This window comes from Heteronotia binoei, chromosome 17 (assembly GCF_032191835.1).
Source record: "Heteronotia binoei isolate CCM8104 ecotype False Entrance Well chromosome 17, APGP_CSIRO_Hbin_v1, whole genome shotgun sequence".
Lineage (NCBI taxonomy): Eukaryota > Metazoa > Chordata > Lepidosauria > Squamata > Gekkonidae > Heteronotia > Heteronotia binoei.
The window spans coordinates 17,131,423-17,153,566 of NC_083239.1; the positions used below are offsets into that span (position 1 = coordinate 17,131,423).

Genomic DNA, 22,144 nt, shown 5'->3' on the forward strand with positions numbered 1-22,144 from the left:
TCGTCTTCTACTTAACTTCTAAATTTTTCCCATCCTTTTTAAAATCTTCTAAATCATAGTCTCTTAAAGTTCTTGTTAATTTGGCTATCTCACTCCATGTCATAACTTTTACAATCCAATCCCACTTTTTCTGGTATTTTTTCTTGCTTCCATAACTGCGCATATAGTGTCCTAGCAGCTGAAAGCAAGTACCAAATTATAGTTCTATCCTCTTTTGGAAATTTTTCCATTTGTAATTCCAACAGAAAAGTCTCTGCAGCTTTCTTGAATTCATATCCAAAGATCCTAGAAATTTCTTGTTGGATCACAAGTCCACCACATATGATAGAAAGAACATGTTTTTTTGCATTTCCAACATCTGTCTGACATCTTGTTATTAATCTTTGCCAATTTTTAGGAGTCATATACCATCTATACATCATTGTAAAACAGTTCTCTTTAATACTCCGACATGTTGAAAGTTTCATAGAGTTCTTCCATAAATATTCCCATGTATCCATCAGTATTTCTTTATTTACATTTATTGCCCATTTAATCATTTGAGATTTCACTACATCTTCTGTAGACCATTTTAAAAGTAACTTATAAGTTTTTGAAATTATTTTTTCATTATCTCCAAGCAGAACTTTTTCCATTTCTGTTTGCTCTCGTCTTATTCCTTCAGTTTTAATATCATTTCCCACCAAACTCTTTATTTGTTGCATTTGAAACCAATCGTATTTGTTATTCAACTCCACAGCAGTTTTCAATTCTATTTTGCCACTTTGTATTTTTAATAGTTAATTGTATGACAGCCATTTTTCCTCACCTGTCTCAGCTGTTATTTTTATCACTTCTGCTGGCACTATCCATAATGGTTTTCTTTCATCACCATATTTCTTATACTTATCCAGGTATTCAACAAATTATTTCTTATATAATGGTGAGAGAAAAAACTATCCATCTTTTTCTTCCCATAATACATGTAAGCGTGCCAGCCAAATTTATTTCCATGACCTTCCAACACTAAAAGTTTTTTATTCAACAGCATCACCCAATCTTTTATCCACACTAAACAAACTGCTTTGTTGATCTGCTGTTCTGCTATGCTGGGAGGGTATCTGAATCCCCCCAAATGTTTTTTGTAAATCCTCAAGATGCGAGTCCCTGGCTGAGGGATCAGGACAAATGTGATTGTAATGTAGTGCTGGAAAGCTGATTATGGATTTTTGGATATGTTCTGGGTGGTAACTGGAAACATGCCAGTATGCCTGGCAGTCAGTGGGCTTTCAGTATAAGATGGTGTTAGACAGAGTTTCATAGTGTGTGTCAAGTCTGAATATGACTCTGGCTCAACCAGAGAGCATGCTGGGTAGAACCAAAGTAGAACCAAATGCTGCTAGTACCTCTCTACTGTTCCCCCTCCCTTTTCTTAGAAGCTCTCCCTACTTTGAAATGGTGATGTGTGAAAAGTCTTATCTGAACCTTCTCAGCCCAGGCCTGTGGGAGTCGTAGGAGCCTTGTAAAACATCAAGGCCACTACGCCTAATCAACATGAGAATGTACTAGTAACATCTACGTGTGAATGTCCTCTGCACAATTTCCCTGCCCGTAGGAATGCTTTTGAAGTGATCTTTATATGCAATGTATTTACTGTATGGTTTTAGTCTCTTCAAACCCTGGCTCAGGCCACAAGCATCCAGTATCAATAAACTAGCTTCTTTGTATCTACATCGACTCCTTATTGAATCTGCAGACTTGACAGTGTGTCCAGGAAATATACCTCCTATGTGTACTGGTCCATGCTGAGGTTGATATCGGGGTAAAAATTGTTGAAGTCCTGGTCGAAGTTCTCAAGAGCTTGTTTCCTGTGCATCTAGATGATTGTCACTAAAACTTAAGCGTAGAACAGTTGTTAATGGGTAGGAACTGAGGAAGCATTGTTCTACCTCTGCTATGGAACTGTGCCCTGTGTGTGCCCGTGGCTATGCCATTAATCTAAAAGGATAAACTGTTACCAAATACAAAGTGGTTCTGGGTGAGGACAAGCAAGCAAAGCTTAGTCTTGCTGCACTTATTTATTTTAAGCTATTGATATCCTGCCTTCTTCTTAAGACTGCAGGCAGCTGGTAATTGATGGAGCAAGCTTGTGAAAGCTGAGGGATGAGTCTGCTCGGATATTCCCATATTTCAGGATGGGAGCAATCACCAATAAATAATAATTTAATTATGGGTTGCCAATCCTCAGGTGGGGGCAGGGGATCCCCCAGTTTGGAGGCCCTCCTCCCACTTTATGGTCATCAGAAACTGGGGAGGGAGAGGGAAATGTCTGCTGACACTACATTATTCCCTATGGAGACCAATTCCCATAGGGTGTAATGGAGAATTGATCCACAGTCATCTGGGCTTGGGGGGGGCTGTTTTTTGAGGTAGAGGCACCAAATTTTCAATGTAGCATCCAATGCCTCTCCTCTAAACATGCTTCAAGTTTCAAAAGGAGTGGACCAGGGAGTCCAATTCTATGAGCCCCAAAAGAAGGTACTCCTATCCTTCATTTTTTCCAAAGGAGGGAAGGCATTTAAAAGGTTTGTGGCTCCTTTAAATGTGATGGCCAGAACTCCCTTTGGAGTTCCATTATGCTTATCACACTCCTGACTCCACCCCCAATGTCTCCTGGCTCTGCCCCCAAATTCCCCAGATAGTTCTTGAATTGGACTTGGCAACCCTAAATTTAATGTAAATAGCATATTCAGTTGGCAACTCTAAAGCCAAGGACTTTAGTGGACAGTGAAATAAGCAAAGGCATAACAGTTTTGCTGGGTTACCTGTTCTTAGCCTTGTTTTTAACAGTGTCTAACCAGATTTCCATAGAGGTTCAGATGTCCTAAGCCAAAGCACACAGTTGATCCAACAGAGATCAGCTGAATTAACCCTTTTGATCTTCTACCTTTTTGTTTTTCTCCAGATAAATATAAACAATTTGGCATTTATGGGTTGATTGCATGAGGCTTTGTATCAGAATTTCCCGTGCACTCAGAGTGGGTGTGAGCAGACTGGGAGTTAGCTGCTGCAGTCTCTTGGCTTTTAAAAAAGCTAATTGGAGAGCCAGTTTGGTGTAGTGGTGAAGTGTGCGGACTGCTATCTGGGAGAACCAGGTTTGATTCCCCACTTCTCCACTTGTACCTGCTGGCATGGCCTTGGGTCAGCCATAGCTCTAGCAGAGGTTGTCCTTGAAAGGGCAGCTGCTGTGAGAGCCCTCTCAGCCCCACCCACCTCACAGGGTGTCTGTTGTGGGGGAGGAAGGGAAAGGAGATTGTGAGCTGCTCTGAGACTCTTCAGAGTGGAGGGCAGGATACTAATCCTGGCTGAGACGCACCTCAGCAATCAGATGGTGCCCAGCTGGCCAGCAGCTGAGGCACAGGCCGCACACGTGCAGGATGGAGTGATCACACACCTAGGCCAATCGGACAGCTGGGAACATGCCCTGGAAGCACTGGAAGTTCCTATGGGATCTTCCTGGTGGCTCTTTACTCCAATCCCAGGCCATCCTACCACGAGGTAAGGACAAGTGGGGCTGCAGGGAACAGATGTGCAGTGTGGCTGCACACATTAAATCTGGCGATGGGGAATGGCTATGGCAGGTCAGAATGCCCATCCAATGACCCCCAGTGACTCAAGGATAGAAAAAGATAAAATCTCATTAAAATGGTTCAGTTTAGAGCCAAGAAGCAAGTGAGCATCAATGTTTGCAAAAACAACACCACAGTAATTCAGAAATACCAGCCATAAACATTTATGTCACAAATCAAAACATTGCTTGCAGCTTGATCTTGGATCTGATTCAGAAGGCATAAGTTACAGTTCACCCCTTTTCTCTTATATCTGTTTGCAAATGGGAGTGCTGACAGATCAATGGTTTTTCCTTTGCAGTAAAATTTATACAAGTGGCCAAAAGTTTGATTGTTGATATGCTTGAAATATGGATTGTCAGCATTAAAAAAAATTGGCCTGTGTTCGATACATTTAATTTTTAAGGGGAAAAAACCCACTCCACATTGCTATGCATTAAAAATCTTATATTTAAATGCAAAATATTAGCACCTGGTTTGCAGGAGACACAATCCCCCCCGAAGCCCACTATTAAAATTGTGTGTACGTGCAGTATAGACCAAGAAGTCTATATTGCTATATATTTGTTTTTAAAGTGAAACTTTCAATAGTGTAGGTGATTTCCCTCCCTCCACCCCAGAATTCAGCTAATCTAATTGGAAATAGGTAACCTTATTATAGTGGTAATAGTCTGAGGGCTAACGTAGTCTAGTGATGAACAGTGTAATTGTAAACAGAATTAAACCCTTCTGAGTCCATTGGAGTCAATGGTGCTTAGCAGGGCTTTTTTTGAGCAGGCTGGCTTGTTGTCAGGGGTGTAGCCTAATATGCCAAGGAGTTTCTGCTGGGCTTTTTCTATAAGAAAGCCCTGTGTGTAACAGTGGTGGCATCAGGGGGTGTGACCTAATATGCAAATGAGTTCCTGCTGGGCTTTTTCTACCCCCCCCCCCCAAAAAAGCTCCAGTGCTTAGGACTAAACTGAAAGATTGTGACAGGGTCTCTCACCTTGTTTGTGGCCTGTCTTAGTGACCTCACATCAGTGTTTCCCAACCTTCTGATAGCCAAAGCACACTTTTTTCCTGAATTAAATTTAGTGGCACATTTCCTTCTTACACCTGAAAAGACCCCCCATCAATGTTCCCTCTAAGCTGCAGAGTCTTGTGAGCAAAAATTCTTTGTGAGCTACTGCTATTGAAGCTGTGACCTACTGCATAAATTATTGTGCTCTGGGGTCATCTTTCCTGAGCTAAGACAATAATGTGTCAGCTGGAGGCTAAAAATCTGTGAGCTAGCCCACACTAACTCAGCTTAGAGGGAACTGCCCCCACCCCAGTTTTTTTTGCATGTAGAAATATGAAGTTGCTGTGCAAGTCTCTGTTCTGGGTCTCCCTCCTCTGAGAACAAATGATTCTATCTCGTCTTTGCATTGGGAATAATGGAATGCTTTGATCATATCAAATGAAGAACTGTGGCATTACCACCCCTGGTGGAGGCTGATTGGCAGGACACAAAACCCAAAGCAGTCACTCATACAGAAATGTGGTGACCAGCTTCCTCTGAGAGTGGATGGTTTTGTTTTGTTTTTTTGTGGTGCAGGTTGGTGCCATGCACACAGTTCTGAAATAACTGCCTTAGCTGCTTCAGTGTTTTAAATATTTCTACCCTGCTTATTCTCCTATGGGGGACCCGAAGCAGTTCTCACCACCTCCATTTTATCTTCACAATGACCCTGTGAGGTAGATTAGGCTAAGAGAGAGTAACTGGCCCAAGACCAGTCACCAGACTTCTGTGGCAGAGTAGGGATTCAAACCTGAGTCTTCCAGATTCTTCTCTAGCCTCTACACCAGGAGACCCCCACTGACCTACTTTTCATAATATAAGGGATAATAATTTTGGCCTGTGTTGCCATGCAGTGGTAACGCCCTATTAATATAATTTCTCTCAATTTAAATTTGAGATATACAGCTTTGAAAGTTTCATTCTCTCTCTCTCTCTCTCTCTCTCCAGTGATAAACTGTGGGGATCCTGGTGTGCCAGCCAATGGTATTCGGCTGGGCAGTGATTTCACGTACAATAAGACTGTTGTATTCCACTGTATGCCTGGCTATACCATGGAGTCAGACAGGGCCTCTGCACTGACCTGCACGAAAGATCGGACTTGGAACAACACAAAGCCTGTCTGCAAGGGTGAGCTGGACTTAATTGCTCAGCATGCACAAGGTTTGTTTTTAATTAGGTGCCATGGCTCAGTGGTAGAGCATCTGCATGGCATGTCCCAGATTCAGTCCCTTTGGCTCGTTAAAAGGGTCCCATAGTAGGTGATGTGAAAGACCTCAGCCTGAGCGAGACCCTGGAGAGCCACTGCCACTCTAGGTAGACAATACTGATCTTGGTGTACCAGTATAAAGCAGCTTAATGTGTTCAGGACTTGTATGCCTAAAAATACAGGTTACCCAAGGCCAGCTAGATAGCAGCCAGAGACAGGGCCTTCTCCACAGTGGCCTTTGATTGTGAAAAACGCTCCCCATTGTAGTTTGCCTGGAGCCAAGCCTGTTTAACCTTTGTTTGGCAGATGAAAGTATTTTTATTAGCCTGCAGGAATGTCCCCTCAAATCTTGTATCCTTCCTCCTGCTAATATCTTCATTGTTTTATTGCTTCTTTTAGCACATTTATTTATTTAGACAAATTATTTATAAAAAGAGTATGCCTCCTCCAGACAACCAGTTGCTCTTGGTGGGTTTTTTTATATTTATGCTTTTGATGTTGTAAGCCACCTCAGGCGTTTTTAATAGAAAGCTGGCCAAGAAACATTTTCAATAAATTAATTTGCAGTATTTCCAAAGAAATGTGGATAACAGCAGATGGTCACTGACAAACCTTTATCAAGGTAGTCAGTTACCTTATTAACTGTTTGTAACCACAGTGTGAGTGAAGCTTCATTTACAGAATTACTTCATTTATGCCTCACCTGTCTCCCCAGTGGGAACTCAAAGCAGCTTATACCATTTCCCTGTTCTCCATTTTATGCTCACAACAACCCTGTGAGGTTAGATGGTGCTAAGAGTATGTGACTGGCCCAGGGTCACCCAGCAAGCTTCCATGGCAGAGTGGGGATTTACAGCTGAGTCTCCCAGATCTTAGTCTAACCACTACACAAATCTCAAGAATGCAAAAAACAAAAAATGCTATTCCTCCCCAACCCTGAAAGAGGAGGAAATCCCTCAGAGAAAGGTGAAATTCGGCATGCCACCATGTAACCCTAGGAGAATGTCAGCACAAGGTCTAAGCCATGCAGAAGTAGAAGCAAGCGCCATGCCACTGGCTCCCATTCAGCTTGTGTGGTAAGAAAAGAGGAAAACTGCCACCTAAGGCTGGGTTTATGAGGGGAGGGAGGGTGGAACAAGCCCCTTCTGTACCCCTCAGCTCGAGTGCTGGAGTAAAGTTCAGTAATTGAATTTGGAGACTTAAAGGGTCAGATTGCTGTTTCTCAAACTTGAACAAATGGAAACAATTGCACACATTCCAACCAGCTTGATGAGGCTTGAACATGCTCATTGCTCTTTGTGAGGCATGCGGGACTCAAAGCAATTGAACATGAGTTAAAGAAAGGAAGATGGGGGAGGGGAGAGAGAAGAGAGAAGAGAAGCAAAACTGGCTTGCTCAAGCCCCTGAGAGCTTCTGAGCCATGGAAGGCAGTGATGCACCCATCCCTCACTCTCAACAAGAGAATGCACAAATCTTCCTCGCCTGTGTTGTTCCATTTCCTGACCACTTAGCATTGGGACACCTGAACACCAGTTCACTCCCTTGCTGTTCATCAGTGGTGGTCAGGCAGCCTATTAATTGGCATGTTGTTCAGCTATTCACAATTAGAACCTGTTTGGGTGTTTTCACAGGAACAGGCTACTTGCAGCCATCAGCAGCTGACTGATGAGGGATCAGCTGGGAGTTGGCAGCATCTGATCTCCTGCTGGGTATCTCCTTTGCTCTATACCCAGCAAAGGTGTTTTTGTTTTGTTTTTTAAGTGGGGAGGATCAGGAGCTGCCTAACAGCTGATGAGCTGAATATCTAGTTCTTCTAATCTCACATCCAGGAAATTTTCTGCCATCCAGATTTACTGAGATACAGCAAATTGGTCTGGGGACTTGTCAAAAGCCCAGCTGACTTTCCTTCTCTTCTCCCCACTCCAAGCTGTCAGTTTGGGTTGCAGAGAAAAGGAAACAAGCTGTTTCTCCTCTCTCTGTTACAATGCTGACATTAAAATCATTTCTTCTTGTTCCCATGCAGTTTGGGTGGGAGGGAAGAGAAATGAGCTTTTTTCTTTGCCTTTGCAGTATGAAGATCATTGCTTCTATCTCCACCTAATTTGGAGGGAAAGGTCTCCCTTTTTGCAGCTTCACCATGTAGCTATTTTTCTCAGAGGGGTGGGGGGAGACATTAGAATCTGTCAATCAGCTGTAAGTCAACTTCTGACCAATAGGCAGCTGCGGGCTTGTTGGGCAGCTGTTCACATTGCTCAGTTCAATCCGAACATCCCCTTAATCTGCTCACAGAGAGTGTCAAACAAGGTAAGTCTGACTGCCAAAAAGATTCACTGAAAAATTTGCGGTATCCCTACTTAGCACCCCTCAGTAATATGTTATGATGTGACTATGCTGTTGTTTTAGACTACCAAGCTTCAGGACTAGATGAGCAGGGAGTGACTCATCTATCCCTAAAGTTCACTGATTCCATGCTACCTGAGACTGACCATTTCCAGCTGTTTTATTTCTCCACTGCTCTCTGCCCTGATACCTTGCAGGCCCCTCAACTTGTAGTGTTAAATATTGGTGTTATTTTTTTAAAAAAAATCAGAGTTTCTCTCAGCTTTCATTTCGCTAATAGCTGGAGATTCTTCCTCAGTGGCTAGAACATCAGTGGGTTGTGATGGCTGGTGAGCGATCGCTGCAGAGATTTATGACCCATTCCATCCTCCTGGTGGGAATTAGAGAAACAACTTTCTGGTTTAATCCTGATCCAATAGATGGCAGTGTTCACAAGTAGCAGCAAAACATGCATTTTCGTTATGGGAATGAGCCTTCGAAATTGTCGAGCTCTTGTGCCCCCCTCCCCTTCCCTTGCGCACATCTGAAATGATTTATGTTTTTGCAGCAAATGATAGTTTATTGTTAAGGTGCCACAAGGCTCCAGTTTATTTAAAGGATGGTGTGTTCCGTTGCTGTGAAACCAGAATTAAATTGTGATTTAATTTTCAAGCCACACATAAGGAGCAAAGGGAGGGGGAGAGAATGCAAGCCCCGGGATTTCTGAGAAACAAACTCTGGGTTTTGGTAACTTGCGAACCACGCTGCTCAAAAGGAGAAATAAACAGTTGTCGGCCTGATGCAGGCTAGGCATTGTAGCCATCAGCACACAGAAAAAATGGATTTGTAAAAAGGAAAAAAGCCTCATCACAACTGATACCGCTAATCTTTGCATTTCCCTGGCAGGGATAAGCTTGTCTCTGAAGTCACGGGCACAGGCAGAGACACTTTTCAGTTTATAGATTTGCAAAAGAAGGGCTTATAATCCATCTCCGGGAGCGTCTCAGGCTCCTAGAACTGGCATTTAACTTGGAAGGATGTCTTACAGGCGCGCTAGGAAGAAGTGCTAATGCTTTGCTGCGCAGAAAGGGTGAGGTGTGCTTAGACAACAATCAGCCAGATTTACATCCTTTCTCAATCTTTATATCCTTTGCTTGCACTTCCACTGTCTCACCCCCCTCAGAAATAAGCTCCATTGATTTCAGTGGAATATATTTATTTTCAAGTCGCGAGGCATTATGATCTCAACCTATGCTGTAATCCTGAAACATTTAACTGATCACCCATTGGGTCTTTCTGCTGGTTTGCACATTTCTGCATCACCAAGCAGTAATCTACATGTGTGAACGGGCCATCACAGAGGAAACTCATTGTGCATAATACTTCTGAAGGGATGTGGCTCACGCAGTCATCAAGTCAACCAACTCCAGAAGACCCAGGTTTGAACCCTCCAGTCTGCCATGAAGTTCCCTGAGTGGACGTAGGTCATTCATTCTCAGCCTGATCTACCTCACAAGATTCTGTGTTGTCAGAACAAAATGGAAGAAGGGAAAATGTTGTTGTAAGCTATTCTGGGGCTCAACTGGAAGGGAAAGTGGGGAATGAATGAATGTTTGAACAAGGCTATGGTATTACCAAGAGGTATTATTACTCCTTCTCCAAGATAAAACCATACTTTCAAGCTGGGACAGTAACATTGATGTAGGGAGCCCAGAACTTGTTACTTTGGGGCAGATTCTTGGCCTGTTCTGGAAAATTCTTGGAAGGCGGGATGTCCTTAGCCAAAGTACCTTCACACCCCTGCTCAGAGGCCTCCAGCATATTCACAGGGGACAGTGATCTGGCAGCAGATGGGTTAGGAGGACTATACTAGGCCTCCCCTTGTCTGGCCTGGCAATGGGGTTATCTCTGCCTCTTGTCATACTGGAGTCCTCAGAGCATGTGCAGAGGATTTGCCACACTAATAGTGCCATCCTAAACAGAGTGACGCCCTTCTACGCCCACAGACCTCAATGGACTTCAAAGAGTGTAACTCTGCCTAGGATGGCCCTGAACTAATCCTATCACATTCCTGAAGTGGACTGTGTAGTCCATTCTAGATATGTGACCCCATTTGGAGTTCTGGAGTGAATTTTTTGAAATGAAATCACTTGTGGTTGTTGCCAGATATTGAGTCTGCCATTTGTTCTCTGTCTAGCTATCATCTGCAAACCTCCCCAAGCTATCCCCAATGGCAAAGTGGTGGGTTCAGATTTCACCTGGGGCTCCAGCGTCAGCTATGCCTGCCTAGAAGGATATCAGCTTTCTCTGCCTGCTGTGCTGACTTGTGAAGGAAATGGAAGCTGGACTGGAGAAATCCCACAGTGTTTTCGTAAGCAGACAATCCTCTTTGTGCCACAAACAAAAATGAGAGTAGGGCAGGAGGGACAAATTTTACACTACCCATCATGGTCAGTGTCAGAAATCATTTGAGTTAGGCAAACATCAGGGCCCAGAGGCCACCAGAGTGGCCCACTGAATGGACGGTGGGATGGTGGCTCAGTGGTAGAGCATCTGCTTGGTAAACAGAAGGTCCCAGGTTCAATCCCCAGCATCTCCAACTAAAAAGGGTTCAGGCAAATAGGTGTGGAAAACCTCAGCTGGAGATCTTGGAAAGCTGCTGCCAGTCTGAGTAGACAAATACTGACTTTGATGGACTGAGGGTCTGATTCAGTATAAGGCAGCTTCATATGTTCATATGACGGTGCTGTCATTTTGACTTGATCCCAGCACAGAAGTGGAGATCCCTCTCCTTCATCTGAGAAATGCAGAGAAGAGGTGACAATTTTCACCATGATATAGAGCAAAGTTGGAATCCAGTAGCACCTTTAAGGCCAGCAAAGTTTAATTCACAATGTAAGCTGATGAAGTGTGCTTCTAGCACATGAAAGCTTACATTGTGAATAAAACTTTGTTGGTCTTAAAGGTGCTACTGGACTCCAACTTTGTTCTGTCGCTTTAGACCAGCACAGCTGCCCACCTGGATCTGTGGCCATGCTAGAGAGGGACCTAGAACCAATGAACATCAGAATGGGGAGAGAAAGGTCTGGATAAATGCTGGGAGCACCTTAAAGGCCTCCATCATTTTGTATCCCCCAGTCTTATCCATTCCTTGCTGGTTAAGGGTTTCCACTTGGGAGTCTTAGCCAAGGGCCCCCAAAAGCCCAGTCCTTCTGTCTATTTTCTTTTATCTTGATTTAGGCAGAAACACTCAATAGTGTTTGCTGAGCTTTCCCCCAAACTCCTTTTTCATGTAGACAGCAAAGAGGATCTCAGCCTTGTTTGCAGATCCTTTCCTCAACACCTGGAATGTGTTTGAAGGAGTCTTGCATGGCACAATCCCTCGCTGAAGGCAATTGCGTGTGATTAAACAAGTGTTGAGTCTCTTGGTTCATTGAGAGAAAAGTTACTGACCACCATTCAGGACCAAGGCTTTGTCCACTTCTCATTCAACAACCATTCCCATGCAGCAACTATTAGATGACACACACAAAAAATTGTAGCGTTCTGCATTCTGCACTTTTTACCTCACCTATTATATAATGAATTGAGTGCAGGGGTTAATGCAGTGCCTCATGGTAATTTGTCATTGTGCAGCTGAAGAACCATTTTAAGTTTAAGCCACTGCATGAGAGAGCAGAATGGAAGCTTGCCGTCTGTTCTCCCCTAACCTGTCTGCCAGGAGATGATGAAAAGGCAGAAATTAATTAATCAGTAATTGACAACAAGACGGAAGTGCACCCAAGGACAGACCTCTCCTGCCAGCAGCAGGATTTCCCCCCCTTGAAATGTCACAGCTTTAGGGAGGCAAGGCAGCATGGTGCAGCCCAGTCCTGTCATATCTCAGAAGTGAGGCAGGGTCAGCAGTTGGATGGGAGACCACCAAGGAAGGCTCTGCAGAGAAAGGCCATGGAAAACCACCTCTGCTTCTCACTTGCTTTGAAAGTCCCTTGCTGGGGTTACCATTAATCATTTCTAACTTGACAGCACTGTTGTACATGGAGAGGGCTGAAATTTGGGCTGGGAGATTTTTACCTGAATCAAGTCAGCCTTCATTTGGAGCTTCCTTGCCCTCTTGCAGCTGTTTTCTGCGGCGATCCAGGGATCCCAGCTCAAGGAAGGCGTGAAGAGAGGGGCGTCACCTACCGGTCCTCCGTCTCATATTCCTGTATCCCCCCATTGGTGCTGGTGGGCTCCCCTAGGAGGTTCTGCCAATCTGACGGCACATGGAGTGGAACGCAACCCAGTTGCATCGGTAAGGGCATGGGGCCTCAGGGGGAACTGCCCCAACGAGGGCCATTGAACATGCCATCATCCCCACCACCACAACCTTCTGCTGCTATTTAATCTACAGAAAACAAACAAAGCTGAAATTATTTCAGGAGAAATTCCTGTCGACAGAGTACAGTCTTTCTTTGGGATCAATCCCATTGAACATATTTGAGTAGGACTCTGAGTAGTTCTGCTTGGGCTGAAGTTGCCAGGTTTGCTTCCAAAGATTCCCACAATTTGGATTCCACCCATAGAAAGTGTATGCAGCATTGCGGTCAGAAGTGTGAATCGTGAGCAGGGATGATGCCCCCCCCCCAAAAAAAATATGTTGCAACTTTCCTATGTTCATCAGTCTAACCACATTCCTTTGTTCTTCCCTTTAGACGCGACTCTTACAACATGTGTGGACCCTGGCGTACCTTTGTTTGGGACCCAAAACAATTCTCAAGGTTACCAGGTAACCAGTTTTATCATCATCATTCAATCTTTAGCCTATTTCCCCCCCTCCTCTCTTTCTAAGCTGTCTTCTTTACATAGTGTTGAACATGCTAGTATCTGTTGATCCATCTGATTCACAGTCTTCCAGGGGCGATTCTATGTGAAGTTTTCCAGAGCTGGGATGACTCTTATGAGCAGGCCATATGGATGAGGGGTGTCATACTCATTTGTTATGTGGCCTGGATCTGACATAAATGAGACCTTGTCAGGCCAGGCTATGTGTGTCATACTATGTAATGCCAGGTAGCGGAGAGAAAGACTTTATAAAGGACACAGATTGCAGTTGAGCAAGCCTGGCAAAGCAAGCTGAGATGCAGAAGGAAGTGAGCGAGGGAGAAGGAAGCAGACCACACTGAGTTGCTCACGGGCCTGATAGGAGCCCTCCGGGGGCCTGATCCATCCCGCAGGCTGCACATCCCTGTTATAGACAATCAGTCTGAACTGTTCCTTCTGTAGGAATTGTCTGGAAGTTGTTAGATCACATATTTTGTTCCATCTTTCGCAACTAGGATGGAGCTCCTCCATCTTGGAAATGAAGCTCTGTTACTGCTCCACACTCCCTGTTTCACTAAGTGGGAAGTAGCTCCTAGGGCAGCTTTATGGAATCAGCAACCCAGTGAGGAAAAAGTACTAGAGTGCTTGGTGTATCTCTGCAGATAAGAAGCATGAAGAAAGGATGCTGTTGTTCCCCGATAGTATCAGAACAGCAAAACATCAGCCTTTGCAGCCTTTCCCGCACCTCCTATCCAACATCCCAAGCAAGCCTGCTTTCTGGGCACTTTCACACATGATGGATAATGGAGTTTCAATCCACTTCAGCAACCGTTTGCAGGTGGATTTTGCTATTTAGTCTGTGTGAAAGTGTCTCAGATGCAGTTCACCAAAGCCTATCTCTTGGGCTCTTTCTTGTAAGTCACCTATGGCTGTGCTACAGACAACCCTTATTTACCACCCTGGAGAGACAGCATTCCTGTTCACAATTTACAGTGAATGCATGTGGAATCTGTGTACAGCATATGTTTGATTTTTTTCTTTACATGCGTGTTGACTAATTCGCATGTTACACTCAATGCCTGTACCAGCTGAATGTATGACATAAACCCCAGAATTATCCCGGTACTAGTTCCCAGTTTCATTTCTAAAGTGAAAACATGTTGGTTCTTTCTTACAACATGTTCACTAATGTACATGCAGGTTGTATGTACATTCAGTTGTATGTACAAGGGTGTATGTATGAGCTCTCCCTGTAACATTTGAACAGAGCTACCTTCAAACAGCGATCTCCACTTCCTCTGTGTTGCCTGCCCACCTAGAGCTTTCACTGTGCATTTCCTCCTCTTTCATACATGCCATTTTCAAATGCTGGAGTCCTGGCATTTTTGCTTTGCCTGGGTTGAGCAAGATGCAGTTCCACCACAGATCTAGTCATTTTTTTAATATATAGGAATTGCATTTAAATGTACTTACTGTTTGTTCTATCAATATAATATACAGAAATTATGGAATTTTCTCCCCAGGGAGCTCCATTTGTCCCCTCTTTTACTGTCCTCTGCCAACAGGCAAAGACTTTTCCATTTTGTTTGGTGTCCCCTCAGTGGCTTGCATTCCTATTGATTTGTTTGTGGTTTTGTGAATTGCTTTTATTGTTTTATATGTGTGTATGATGTGCTGTCAAGTCGCCTCCGACTTACGGCAACCCTTTGAATGAATGACCTCCAAAATGTCCTGTCATTAACTGCCTTGCTCAGGTCTGGCAAGCTGAAGGCTGTGGCTGCCTTTATGAAGTCATTTCATCTCATATTAGGTCTTCCCAGAGCTTTATTTTTTTTAAAGCAGGAATGCACAGGAACGCAGATCCAGTTGGCGTGGCATCAGGGGTGTGGCCTAATATGCAAATGAGTTCTTGCTGGGCTTTTTCTACAAAAAAACCCTGTGTGAAACAATGGTAACATTGGGGCTGGGGCCTAATATGCAAATAAGTTCCTAGTGGGCTTTTTCTACCCAAAGAGCCCTGGGTCTTCCTCACTTCCTGAACTGGGCAGAAAGGTGACATAAAAACATTGCAAATAAATATCGCAAGGTGTCTTGGGAGCACATATGTAAAAGATAGAGTAGAAGCTTTCTTTAGTAATAATAAATAACATCTACATCACTGTGGGCAAATTCTTCTCTGCTAGTTGGACCCTTTTGTTTTTTCTGAATGGTGGGTATGACATCCTGAACCCTATGGACAAACGGGGTGATGAGCAAGTTGGAACTATTCATTTATTTACTCTCTTTATAGCCTGCCTGTCTTGCTGAGACTCAGGTCAGATTATACATGGGAAGGCAACAGAATCAAAAAGCATGAGATGTCCAATGAAAAATTCAGTAGGGCTAGGATCATAAGAATGAGAAGCAATGCAAAAAAAAATTTCAGACATGATATGTCATAAATAGTGCAAAAAAGAACAGAATTTCAAAAGCAGTGCAATAAGAGCATAATATATAAATAAACATAGGAGTGGGCTACGATCCCATTCCCTTTATCAAAATGCCCTGAACAATCCAGTTTTGCTCTTTCTAAAGGAATGATAGATGTGTGGGAGCCTCCCTGATGTCCTGAGGCAGTCCATTCAACAAGGTGGGAGCCTCAACAGAGAATACACATGTGTGGAATCAAAAGCACCAAACTACCCACAACTTTACCTTCTATGTGAGCTTTTATCCCAAAACTTGTTGGAAGGTTAAGGTTCTGAGGATCTCTGAAAAGTAGCCCAGCATAGCCTGTTTCTGCTCAAGGCCCTAGAACTGAGCAAGAATGTGCAGAGATGTATTTCCCCTCAGAAGTGTTGCAAGAGAAGGTACTTTCTTCTCCTGTGGTGATTCCAAGAGACAGAGAGCCATGAACAGGCAAAACCGGCAAGAACTGACGAGCATACATTTTCACAATGCATAAGTGCGGGACACTCCCTAATCCCAGAAATGATGGCTAAATATGAAATCTGGTGGATGAGTACATGGGGAAACATGGATCCCATGAGAATTTCAAAGAGAGAACTGCCCACCTGCAGACTGAAAGGCAAAGCAAGAAAAGCACTCTCCATGATAATCAGGGGTTCCCTGTTAATCAGCACCTTTTTTCACTAAAGTACATCTCTTTGGGGAGCTAGATTCAATTCCAGGCACTTTTGAGGCAGACAAGATTTTGGGGATATGTGCTTTCGAGTGTCAAAGTCAATTTCATCACTAGAAAGCTCATGCCCCAAAAAACTTCTTGGTCTGTAAGGTGCTACTCTGCTCAAAATCTAGTCCAACTACAGACCAACAGAGCTGCTCTCTGAAACATCTCTCTCTAGGGCAGTCAGAGCCCACGGCTCTGGGTGTATTCAACCCAAAGTGATGGTTGGCACCAGTAGGGTAGAATAGGACTGCAGTTGGGAACAGACGTGTGTTGCATGAGTGGCCAAATCGGGGTCTCGTGAGTGGAAAAACCACACCAACTGCTCAAAGCTGAACATCTGTATACCTGCTTTCTTGAAGCTCAATTTGCCCTGCTGTCTATAGCCTTAACCCCAGTAGAAGGGCATGTCCTATATTCCACTCCTCAGGTATATCAGTTAAACATCTGCCTATAGTGATAAGGCCATATAAGAAGGCTCCAGACTTTGCTTTGCACAGCAGAGAAGTGTGACTACATACACATTATGCACCAGGTGTCATTAGAGCAGTGGATCCAAGAGGATTTGTGAGGCCCGTGCTTCGAATTCATTTTCATGAGAAATGGATAACCAAGTCCTGCTCGAACTCTCCATGCATGTCTTAGCCTTAATTCAGTTTGTGGATCCCGAGTCACATTCCACTTGGAAGTAATTGATCCCTTCCCCCCGCACCCCCCACCAAAGTATCTCACTTGCTGAAAAGATACCACAGAAAGGGATTAATAATATATTTTGAGGGTGTTTGGCTGTGATAGGACAATGTAGGCAGTGGGGGGCCTTTGACAGAAGAAGGACTGATTTTAAAATCAGAAATAAAAGCTTATCAATTATTTTTTCCACTTCAAAGGACTCTTGCAGCCCCATGCATTTGACTTTTTGGAATGTCTTGCATTATCTGCCATGCGCTCTTTGTTTGCACTTGTTCCTCTAGGGAAAGGGGGACAAATCAGTGAGTTCCATCTTGCAGGTTAGAAATTAAGGTGGTTTCTTGGCTTGAAAGCGTACTCTTTAAAAGGTTCAATTGCTGGATTCCCACAGGGAGGTGCAGATAGTTCTTTTTTTAAAATGTCATTCATTTTCATTTCATTCATAATTAATCCTAATTATTTTCATTATTACTGTTGTTTTCACTGCCACTGGCTGTAAAAGGAAACCTGTTTCTTTTGGTTTTGCATACAGTGTTGTTGAAATTTTAACTGGAAGGATCATACCTATAATATAAAAGGTTTTCAAGCAATTAAATGCAAGTTCACATTTCTGGCTTCAGCTTGTTTTCCATCTAGTTAGGATGAAATTCTTAGTATTGCCTAGCTTGCCCTGGGGAATTTCCCCTGTCAAGTTTCAGAGGGTTAGGAGGAAAGGGACCCTGATGTATCAGAAATTTAAAATAAAGGCCCTTGAATGTTGTTGTTGTTGTTGTCTTTTACAAAATTAACACTGATATCTAGAAATCTACTTATCCAATTATTTAATATGGGGAAATATTTGCAAGGGTTCTAAACAAATTGAATGGGGGAGGGCTTTCAGTTTAGAAATGTGTATGCCATAAAAGGAAACCGAATATGAGTCATTCATTCATTTTCATTGCTTTCTTTATATGCTTCCAAACAAATTAAAACAAACAGGGATGTTTCAGTTCATTCTTTCATCTGTTGCAAAATGAACCAATCTCTCGCTTTCCCATTCTGACAGGTTGGAAGTGTTGTTTTCTTCCGGTGTCATAAAGGATACCTGCTGCAGGGATCCACTACCAGAACGTGTCTCCCGAATTTAACCTGGAGTGGAGTGCAGCCTGATTGTATCCGTGAGTCTCTGTTTTTAAGTGGAACATTTCTGCTTGCTTTTGTGAGGTGTTGTGCACTCAAAACACAAAAACAAAAGATCCAGATCCTTGTGCCGTGAAGCAGATCATCCATTCTTTCTCCACTTCTTGAATTTCTTGTGTGTAGAATATCAGGGTGGGCAGACTGAAGGCCAGCAGATGTGGGCTAGACGTGAATGTAAGCAGGGAGCAATAGGTCAGAGTGAGGAGCTGTGTAGCCAAAGTCCGCACCTTTATATGAACAGGTGGAGGAGCCCCATTGGCCCTTTGGGTCATGTGACGCCTCCATTGCGCTGATAGCTGCAGTACCTTCCTCTGGCCAGTGGTGATGCTGGTATGCAGGTGAGATCAGGTAAGGGGGATGACGGAGCTCTCTGCAGGCAGCAACAGAAGCTGGGCAACCAGGGTTTCTTAGGCAGGGAACTCTGGTGCCCCTCCCTCCCTCCTTCACGCAGGGACCTTGATTTTTATTTCTTTGTTTTAAGTAGGTTAGAATTACCTTAATGTTTCAGAATGCTCTTGTCTCAACTGTTCCAGCTCACAACTGCAAAGAGCCAGAGATGCCATCCCACGCCAATGTGGATGCTTTGGATGTGCCTTCCCTGGGCTACACGTTGATTTACTCTTGCCAGAGTGGTTTTTATCTCACAGGAGGATCAGAGCACAGGACCTGCAAAGCAGATGGCAGCTGGACAGGGAAGCCACCTGTTTGCCTTGGTAAGCACACTGAGATAAGGCTTAGTTTAGTTGAATTGATTTCTATCTTGTTCCATTTCCTTCAAGCAGGAGCCAGGGCAGCATACAACATATAATATAGATCAACACACAGTAGGATACATGCAATACAGTACAATATAAGGTCCTCCATGAAAGTTGTTTTAGTAATTATTTTTACCCATCTACATTTATGTCTTGCATAATCCCAAAGACCCCAGACAGTTAATATTTTCTCACTACCCCATGAAAAACATTAGCCATGACCTAGATGGCCCAGGCTAGTCTGATATTGTCAAATCTCAGAAACTAAGCAGCGTTGGCCCTGGTTAGTACTCAGATAGGAGACCACCAAGGAAGTCTAAAGTTGCTACAGAAGCAAACAATGGCAAACCACCTCTGTTCCTCTCTTGTCTTGAAAACCCTTTGGGGGGTTTTCCACCACATAATAGTGTAAGAACTGCCTTGATGGATTCAAACCCCAAGATTCATCTAGGCCAGCATCAGGGGTAGAATTCTAGCAAGAGCTCCTTTGCTTATTAGGCCTCCACCTAATATGTAGCCAGTCCTCCAACAGCTTACAAAAAAACTCCTTGTAAGCTCTTGGAGGATTGGCTACATCAAGGGTGTGTGGCCTAATATGCAAAGGAGCTGCTGCTAGAATTCCACGCCTGGCCAGCATTCTGCTTCCAGCAGAAGCCAGACACATGCCTCTTGGGGATCCTGCAAGCAAGACTTGAAAACAACATATCTCCCTTGTTGCCAATACCCAGCATCTAGTATTCAAAGGAGTACTGTCACTGGACCAGGATGTTCCATTTAGCTATCATGGCTGACAGCCACCAGTAGACCAGACCTTCTTTTAAAACTATCTTAGCGAGTGGTCATTGCCATATTATGAGGCTGTGGGTTTTATACCTTAATTTATGTGCTAAGTGAAGAAGTACTTCCATCCATCCTGAATGCACAGCCAATCTTCCCCCAGTATTATGACAGAGGAGAAATCCTTCTCTTTATCCCCTCTCTCTAGACCACTTACAATTTTATAAGCCTCTACCAAAAAAGCCCCCAACTTTTGACTTTGCATGGGGAGAAGGTGTTTTCTTCTTATGTCAAGCTGACTTTTTACATGCCAACGTGCTATGGTAATATGATGTATCCCAGTGCTTGAATATTAGCTCTCTGTTTCCTTTGCTTGTCTCTTTCAGCGGATATCCGACCCAGCGGCAGACCAGTGGGCACTGCTCGGGATCTTCCTCTGCCAAAGATGTCAGGTACAGCTTTCCTTCATTAACCTTACCACTAAATTGCTGTCATAACAAGAATGAGTGGTGGGTAGTGCTATCAAGTAGTAGCTGATTTCAGGCAACCCCCTAGGGTTTTTGAAGCAAGAAATGCACAGAGGTGCTTTTGCTATTGCCTCCCTCTGCATAGCAATCCTGGACTTCCTTAGTGGTTGTCCACCCAAGTACTAACCAAGGCCTACTTTGCTTAGTTTCCAAGATCTAAGGAAACTGAGCTACTGTGGACCATCCAGATCAGGACCAATACTCCCTCTAAGCTGTGGAGTCTTGTAAGCAAAAATTCTACTTTGTGAGTTATTGGCATTAAAGTTGTGAGCTAATGCATGAATTAGATTGCTCTAGGGTCATTTTTCCTGAGCTAAGACAAAAATACATGAGCCGAAGGTGAAAAAACTGTGAGCTAGCTCACACTAACTCAGCTTAGAGGAACGCTGGTCAGGACTATCCATCTTTACCCACTCCCAGTGATATAAAGTTTCGGTGCCAGAGCCCAGGGAGAGAGGTAAGAGCTGACATCACACTAGAAAGACATTATGATAGCTTTAGCAAGTATAATACCACTATACCACTAGCTATGGATATATCCTGAAACCAAGGTTGGGCAGTGTCAGTTCTCTTGTTCCCTATTGACTATCCATCCTCTTGAAAACTCCTTTCTCTCTCCATTCTGTTTATCTTTTCCAGTTCCTGCAGATGTCTTTGCGAAGAATTCATTTTGGAAAGGCTCTTACGAATACATGGGCAAGAAGCAGCCAGCCATGCTTTCTGTCACCAGCTTTGACCCAGTGACCAGTAAGGTCAATGCCACCCTAATAGACCACAGTGGTGTGGAATTGCAAGTGTCAGGTAAGGTAACTGGCCCCACCCAGCTTCAGCAAATCTGACTTTTAGTGGGGTGATGATGATATTGGATTTATAACCCACCCTCCACACTGAATCTCAGCGTCTCAGAGCAGCTTACAATCTCCTTTACCTTCCTCCCCCTCAACAGTCACCCTGTGAGGTGGGTGGGGCTAAGAGGGCTCTCACAGCAGCTGCCCTTTCAAGGACAACCTCTGCCAGAGCTCTGGCTGACCCAAGGCCATTCCAGCAGGTGCAAGTGGTGGAGTGGTTCTCCCAGATACCACTACACCAAACTGGTTCAAGAAGAAGAAGATGATGATATTGGATTTATATCCCGCCCTCCACTCTGAATCTCAGTCTCAGAGCGGCTCACAATCTCCTTTATCTCCCTTCCCCACAACAGTCACCCTGTGAGCTGGGTGGGGCTGAGAGGGCTCTCACAGCAGCTGCCCTTTCAAGGACAACCTCTGCCAGAGCTATGGCTGACCCAAGGCCATTCCAGCAGGTGCAAGTGGAGGAGTGGGGAATCAAACCCGGTTCTCCCAGATAAGGGTCCACACACTTAACCACTACACCAAACTGGCTGGGGATGGCATCAGTTGCCTACCCACTCAAGCAGGGCAGTGAAGAGTATCCATAGATCAAACTTCAGTTATTGTTTTCCTGGGATGATTGGAAAAGAGAGGTCAGATTCACATGTGGTTGGCCAGGGGGTTTTGAGAGCCACAGCTGGGCAGTGTCTAGAGTGCAGGACTGGGATATGGGAGCCCCAGGTCTGATTCCCCACTCTGCTGCAGAGGCTTGCTGAGTGACCTTGGGCCAGTCATACATGAGCAGCCTAAGTTACCTCATATGGCTGTTGTGGAGATAAAATGCAGCAGAGAATGATGTCAGCTCCTTTGGAGAGAAAGGCATGCTATAAATGAAGTATATAAATAATCTTGCCAAAAGGCAAAGCAGAATTGCTGGCCAGAGTGCCAGGCTGAGGTCAGTTCCTGGATAGCTGAAGCCATCTGGATGCCATCGTCATTCCTGTTCACAGGGAGTTGCAGGATTCCTGTGCTCCCTCACTTAGTTTAAGGAGATACTTTTGGAGCTCTTTGCTGTCATCCTGGGATTGACAGCATCCTCAGGAACTTTAGGGTCACCCATGGACTCAGGCAATGACATGCAGGTGCTCTCCAGCACAGCCCCACTGGAGTCAAATCCAAGCCCAAAGGCTCATGAGGTTCAATGGCATGCTGTATTTTTAGATTGCAGTGAGCCTTTCTGCAGTCTC

General features: G+C 44.2%; 1 protein-coding gene across 2 annotated transcripts in view; it reads left to right on the forward strand.

Moving 5' to 3' along the window:
* The window catches only part of CSMD2 (CUB and Sushi multiple domains 2), an 831,733-nt gene that overhangs the window by 804,404 nt on the left and 5,185 nt on the right, over positions 1-22,144 (forward strand). For both annotated transcript variants that reach the window (XM_060257873.1, XM_060257874.1), the window contains 8 exons: positions 5,596-5,775; positions 10,371-10,544; positions 12,294-12,467; positions 12,868-12,941; positions 17,875-17,986; positions 18,542-18,721; positions 19,927-19,992; positions 20,707-20,868. In XM_060257873.1, coding sequence (XP_060113856.1) covers positions 5,596-5,775; positions 10,371-10,544; positions 12,294-12,467; positions 12,868-12,941; positions 17,875-17,986; positions 18,542-18,721; positions 19,927-19,992; positions 20,707-20,868 — 1,122 coding nt within the window. The remainder of the gene's footprint in view (positions 1-5,595; positions 5,776-10,370; positions 10,545-12,293; positions 12,468-12,867; positions 12,942-17,874; positions 17,987-18,541; positions 18,722-19,926; positions 19,993-20,706; positions 20,869-22,144) is intronic.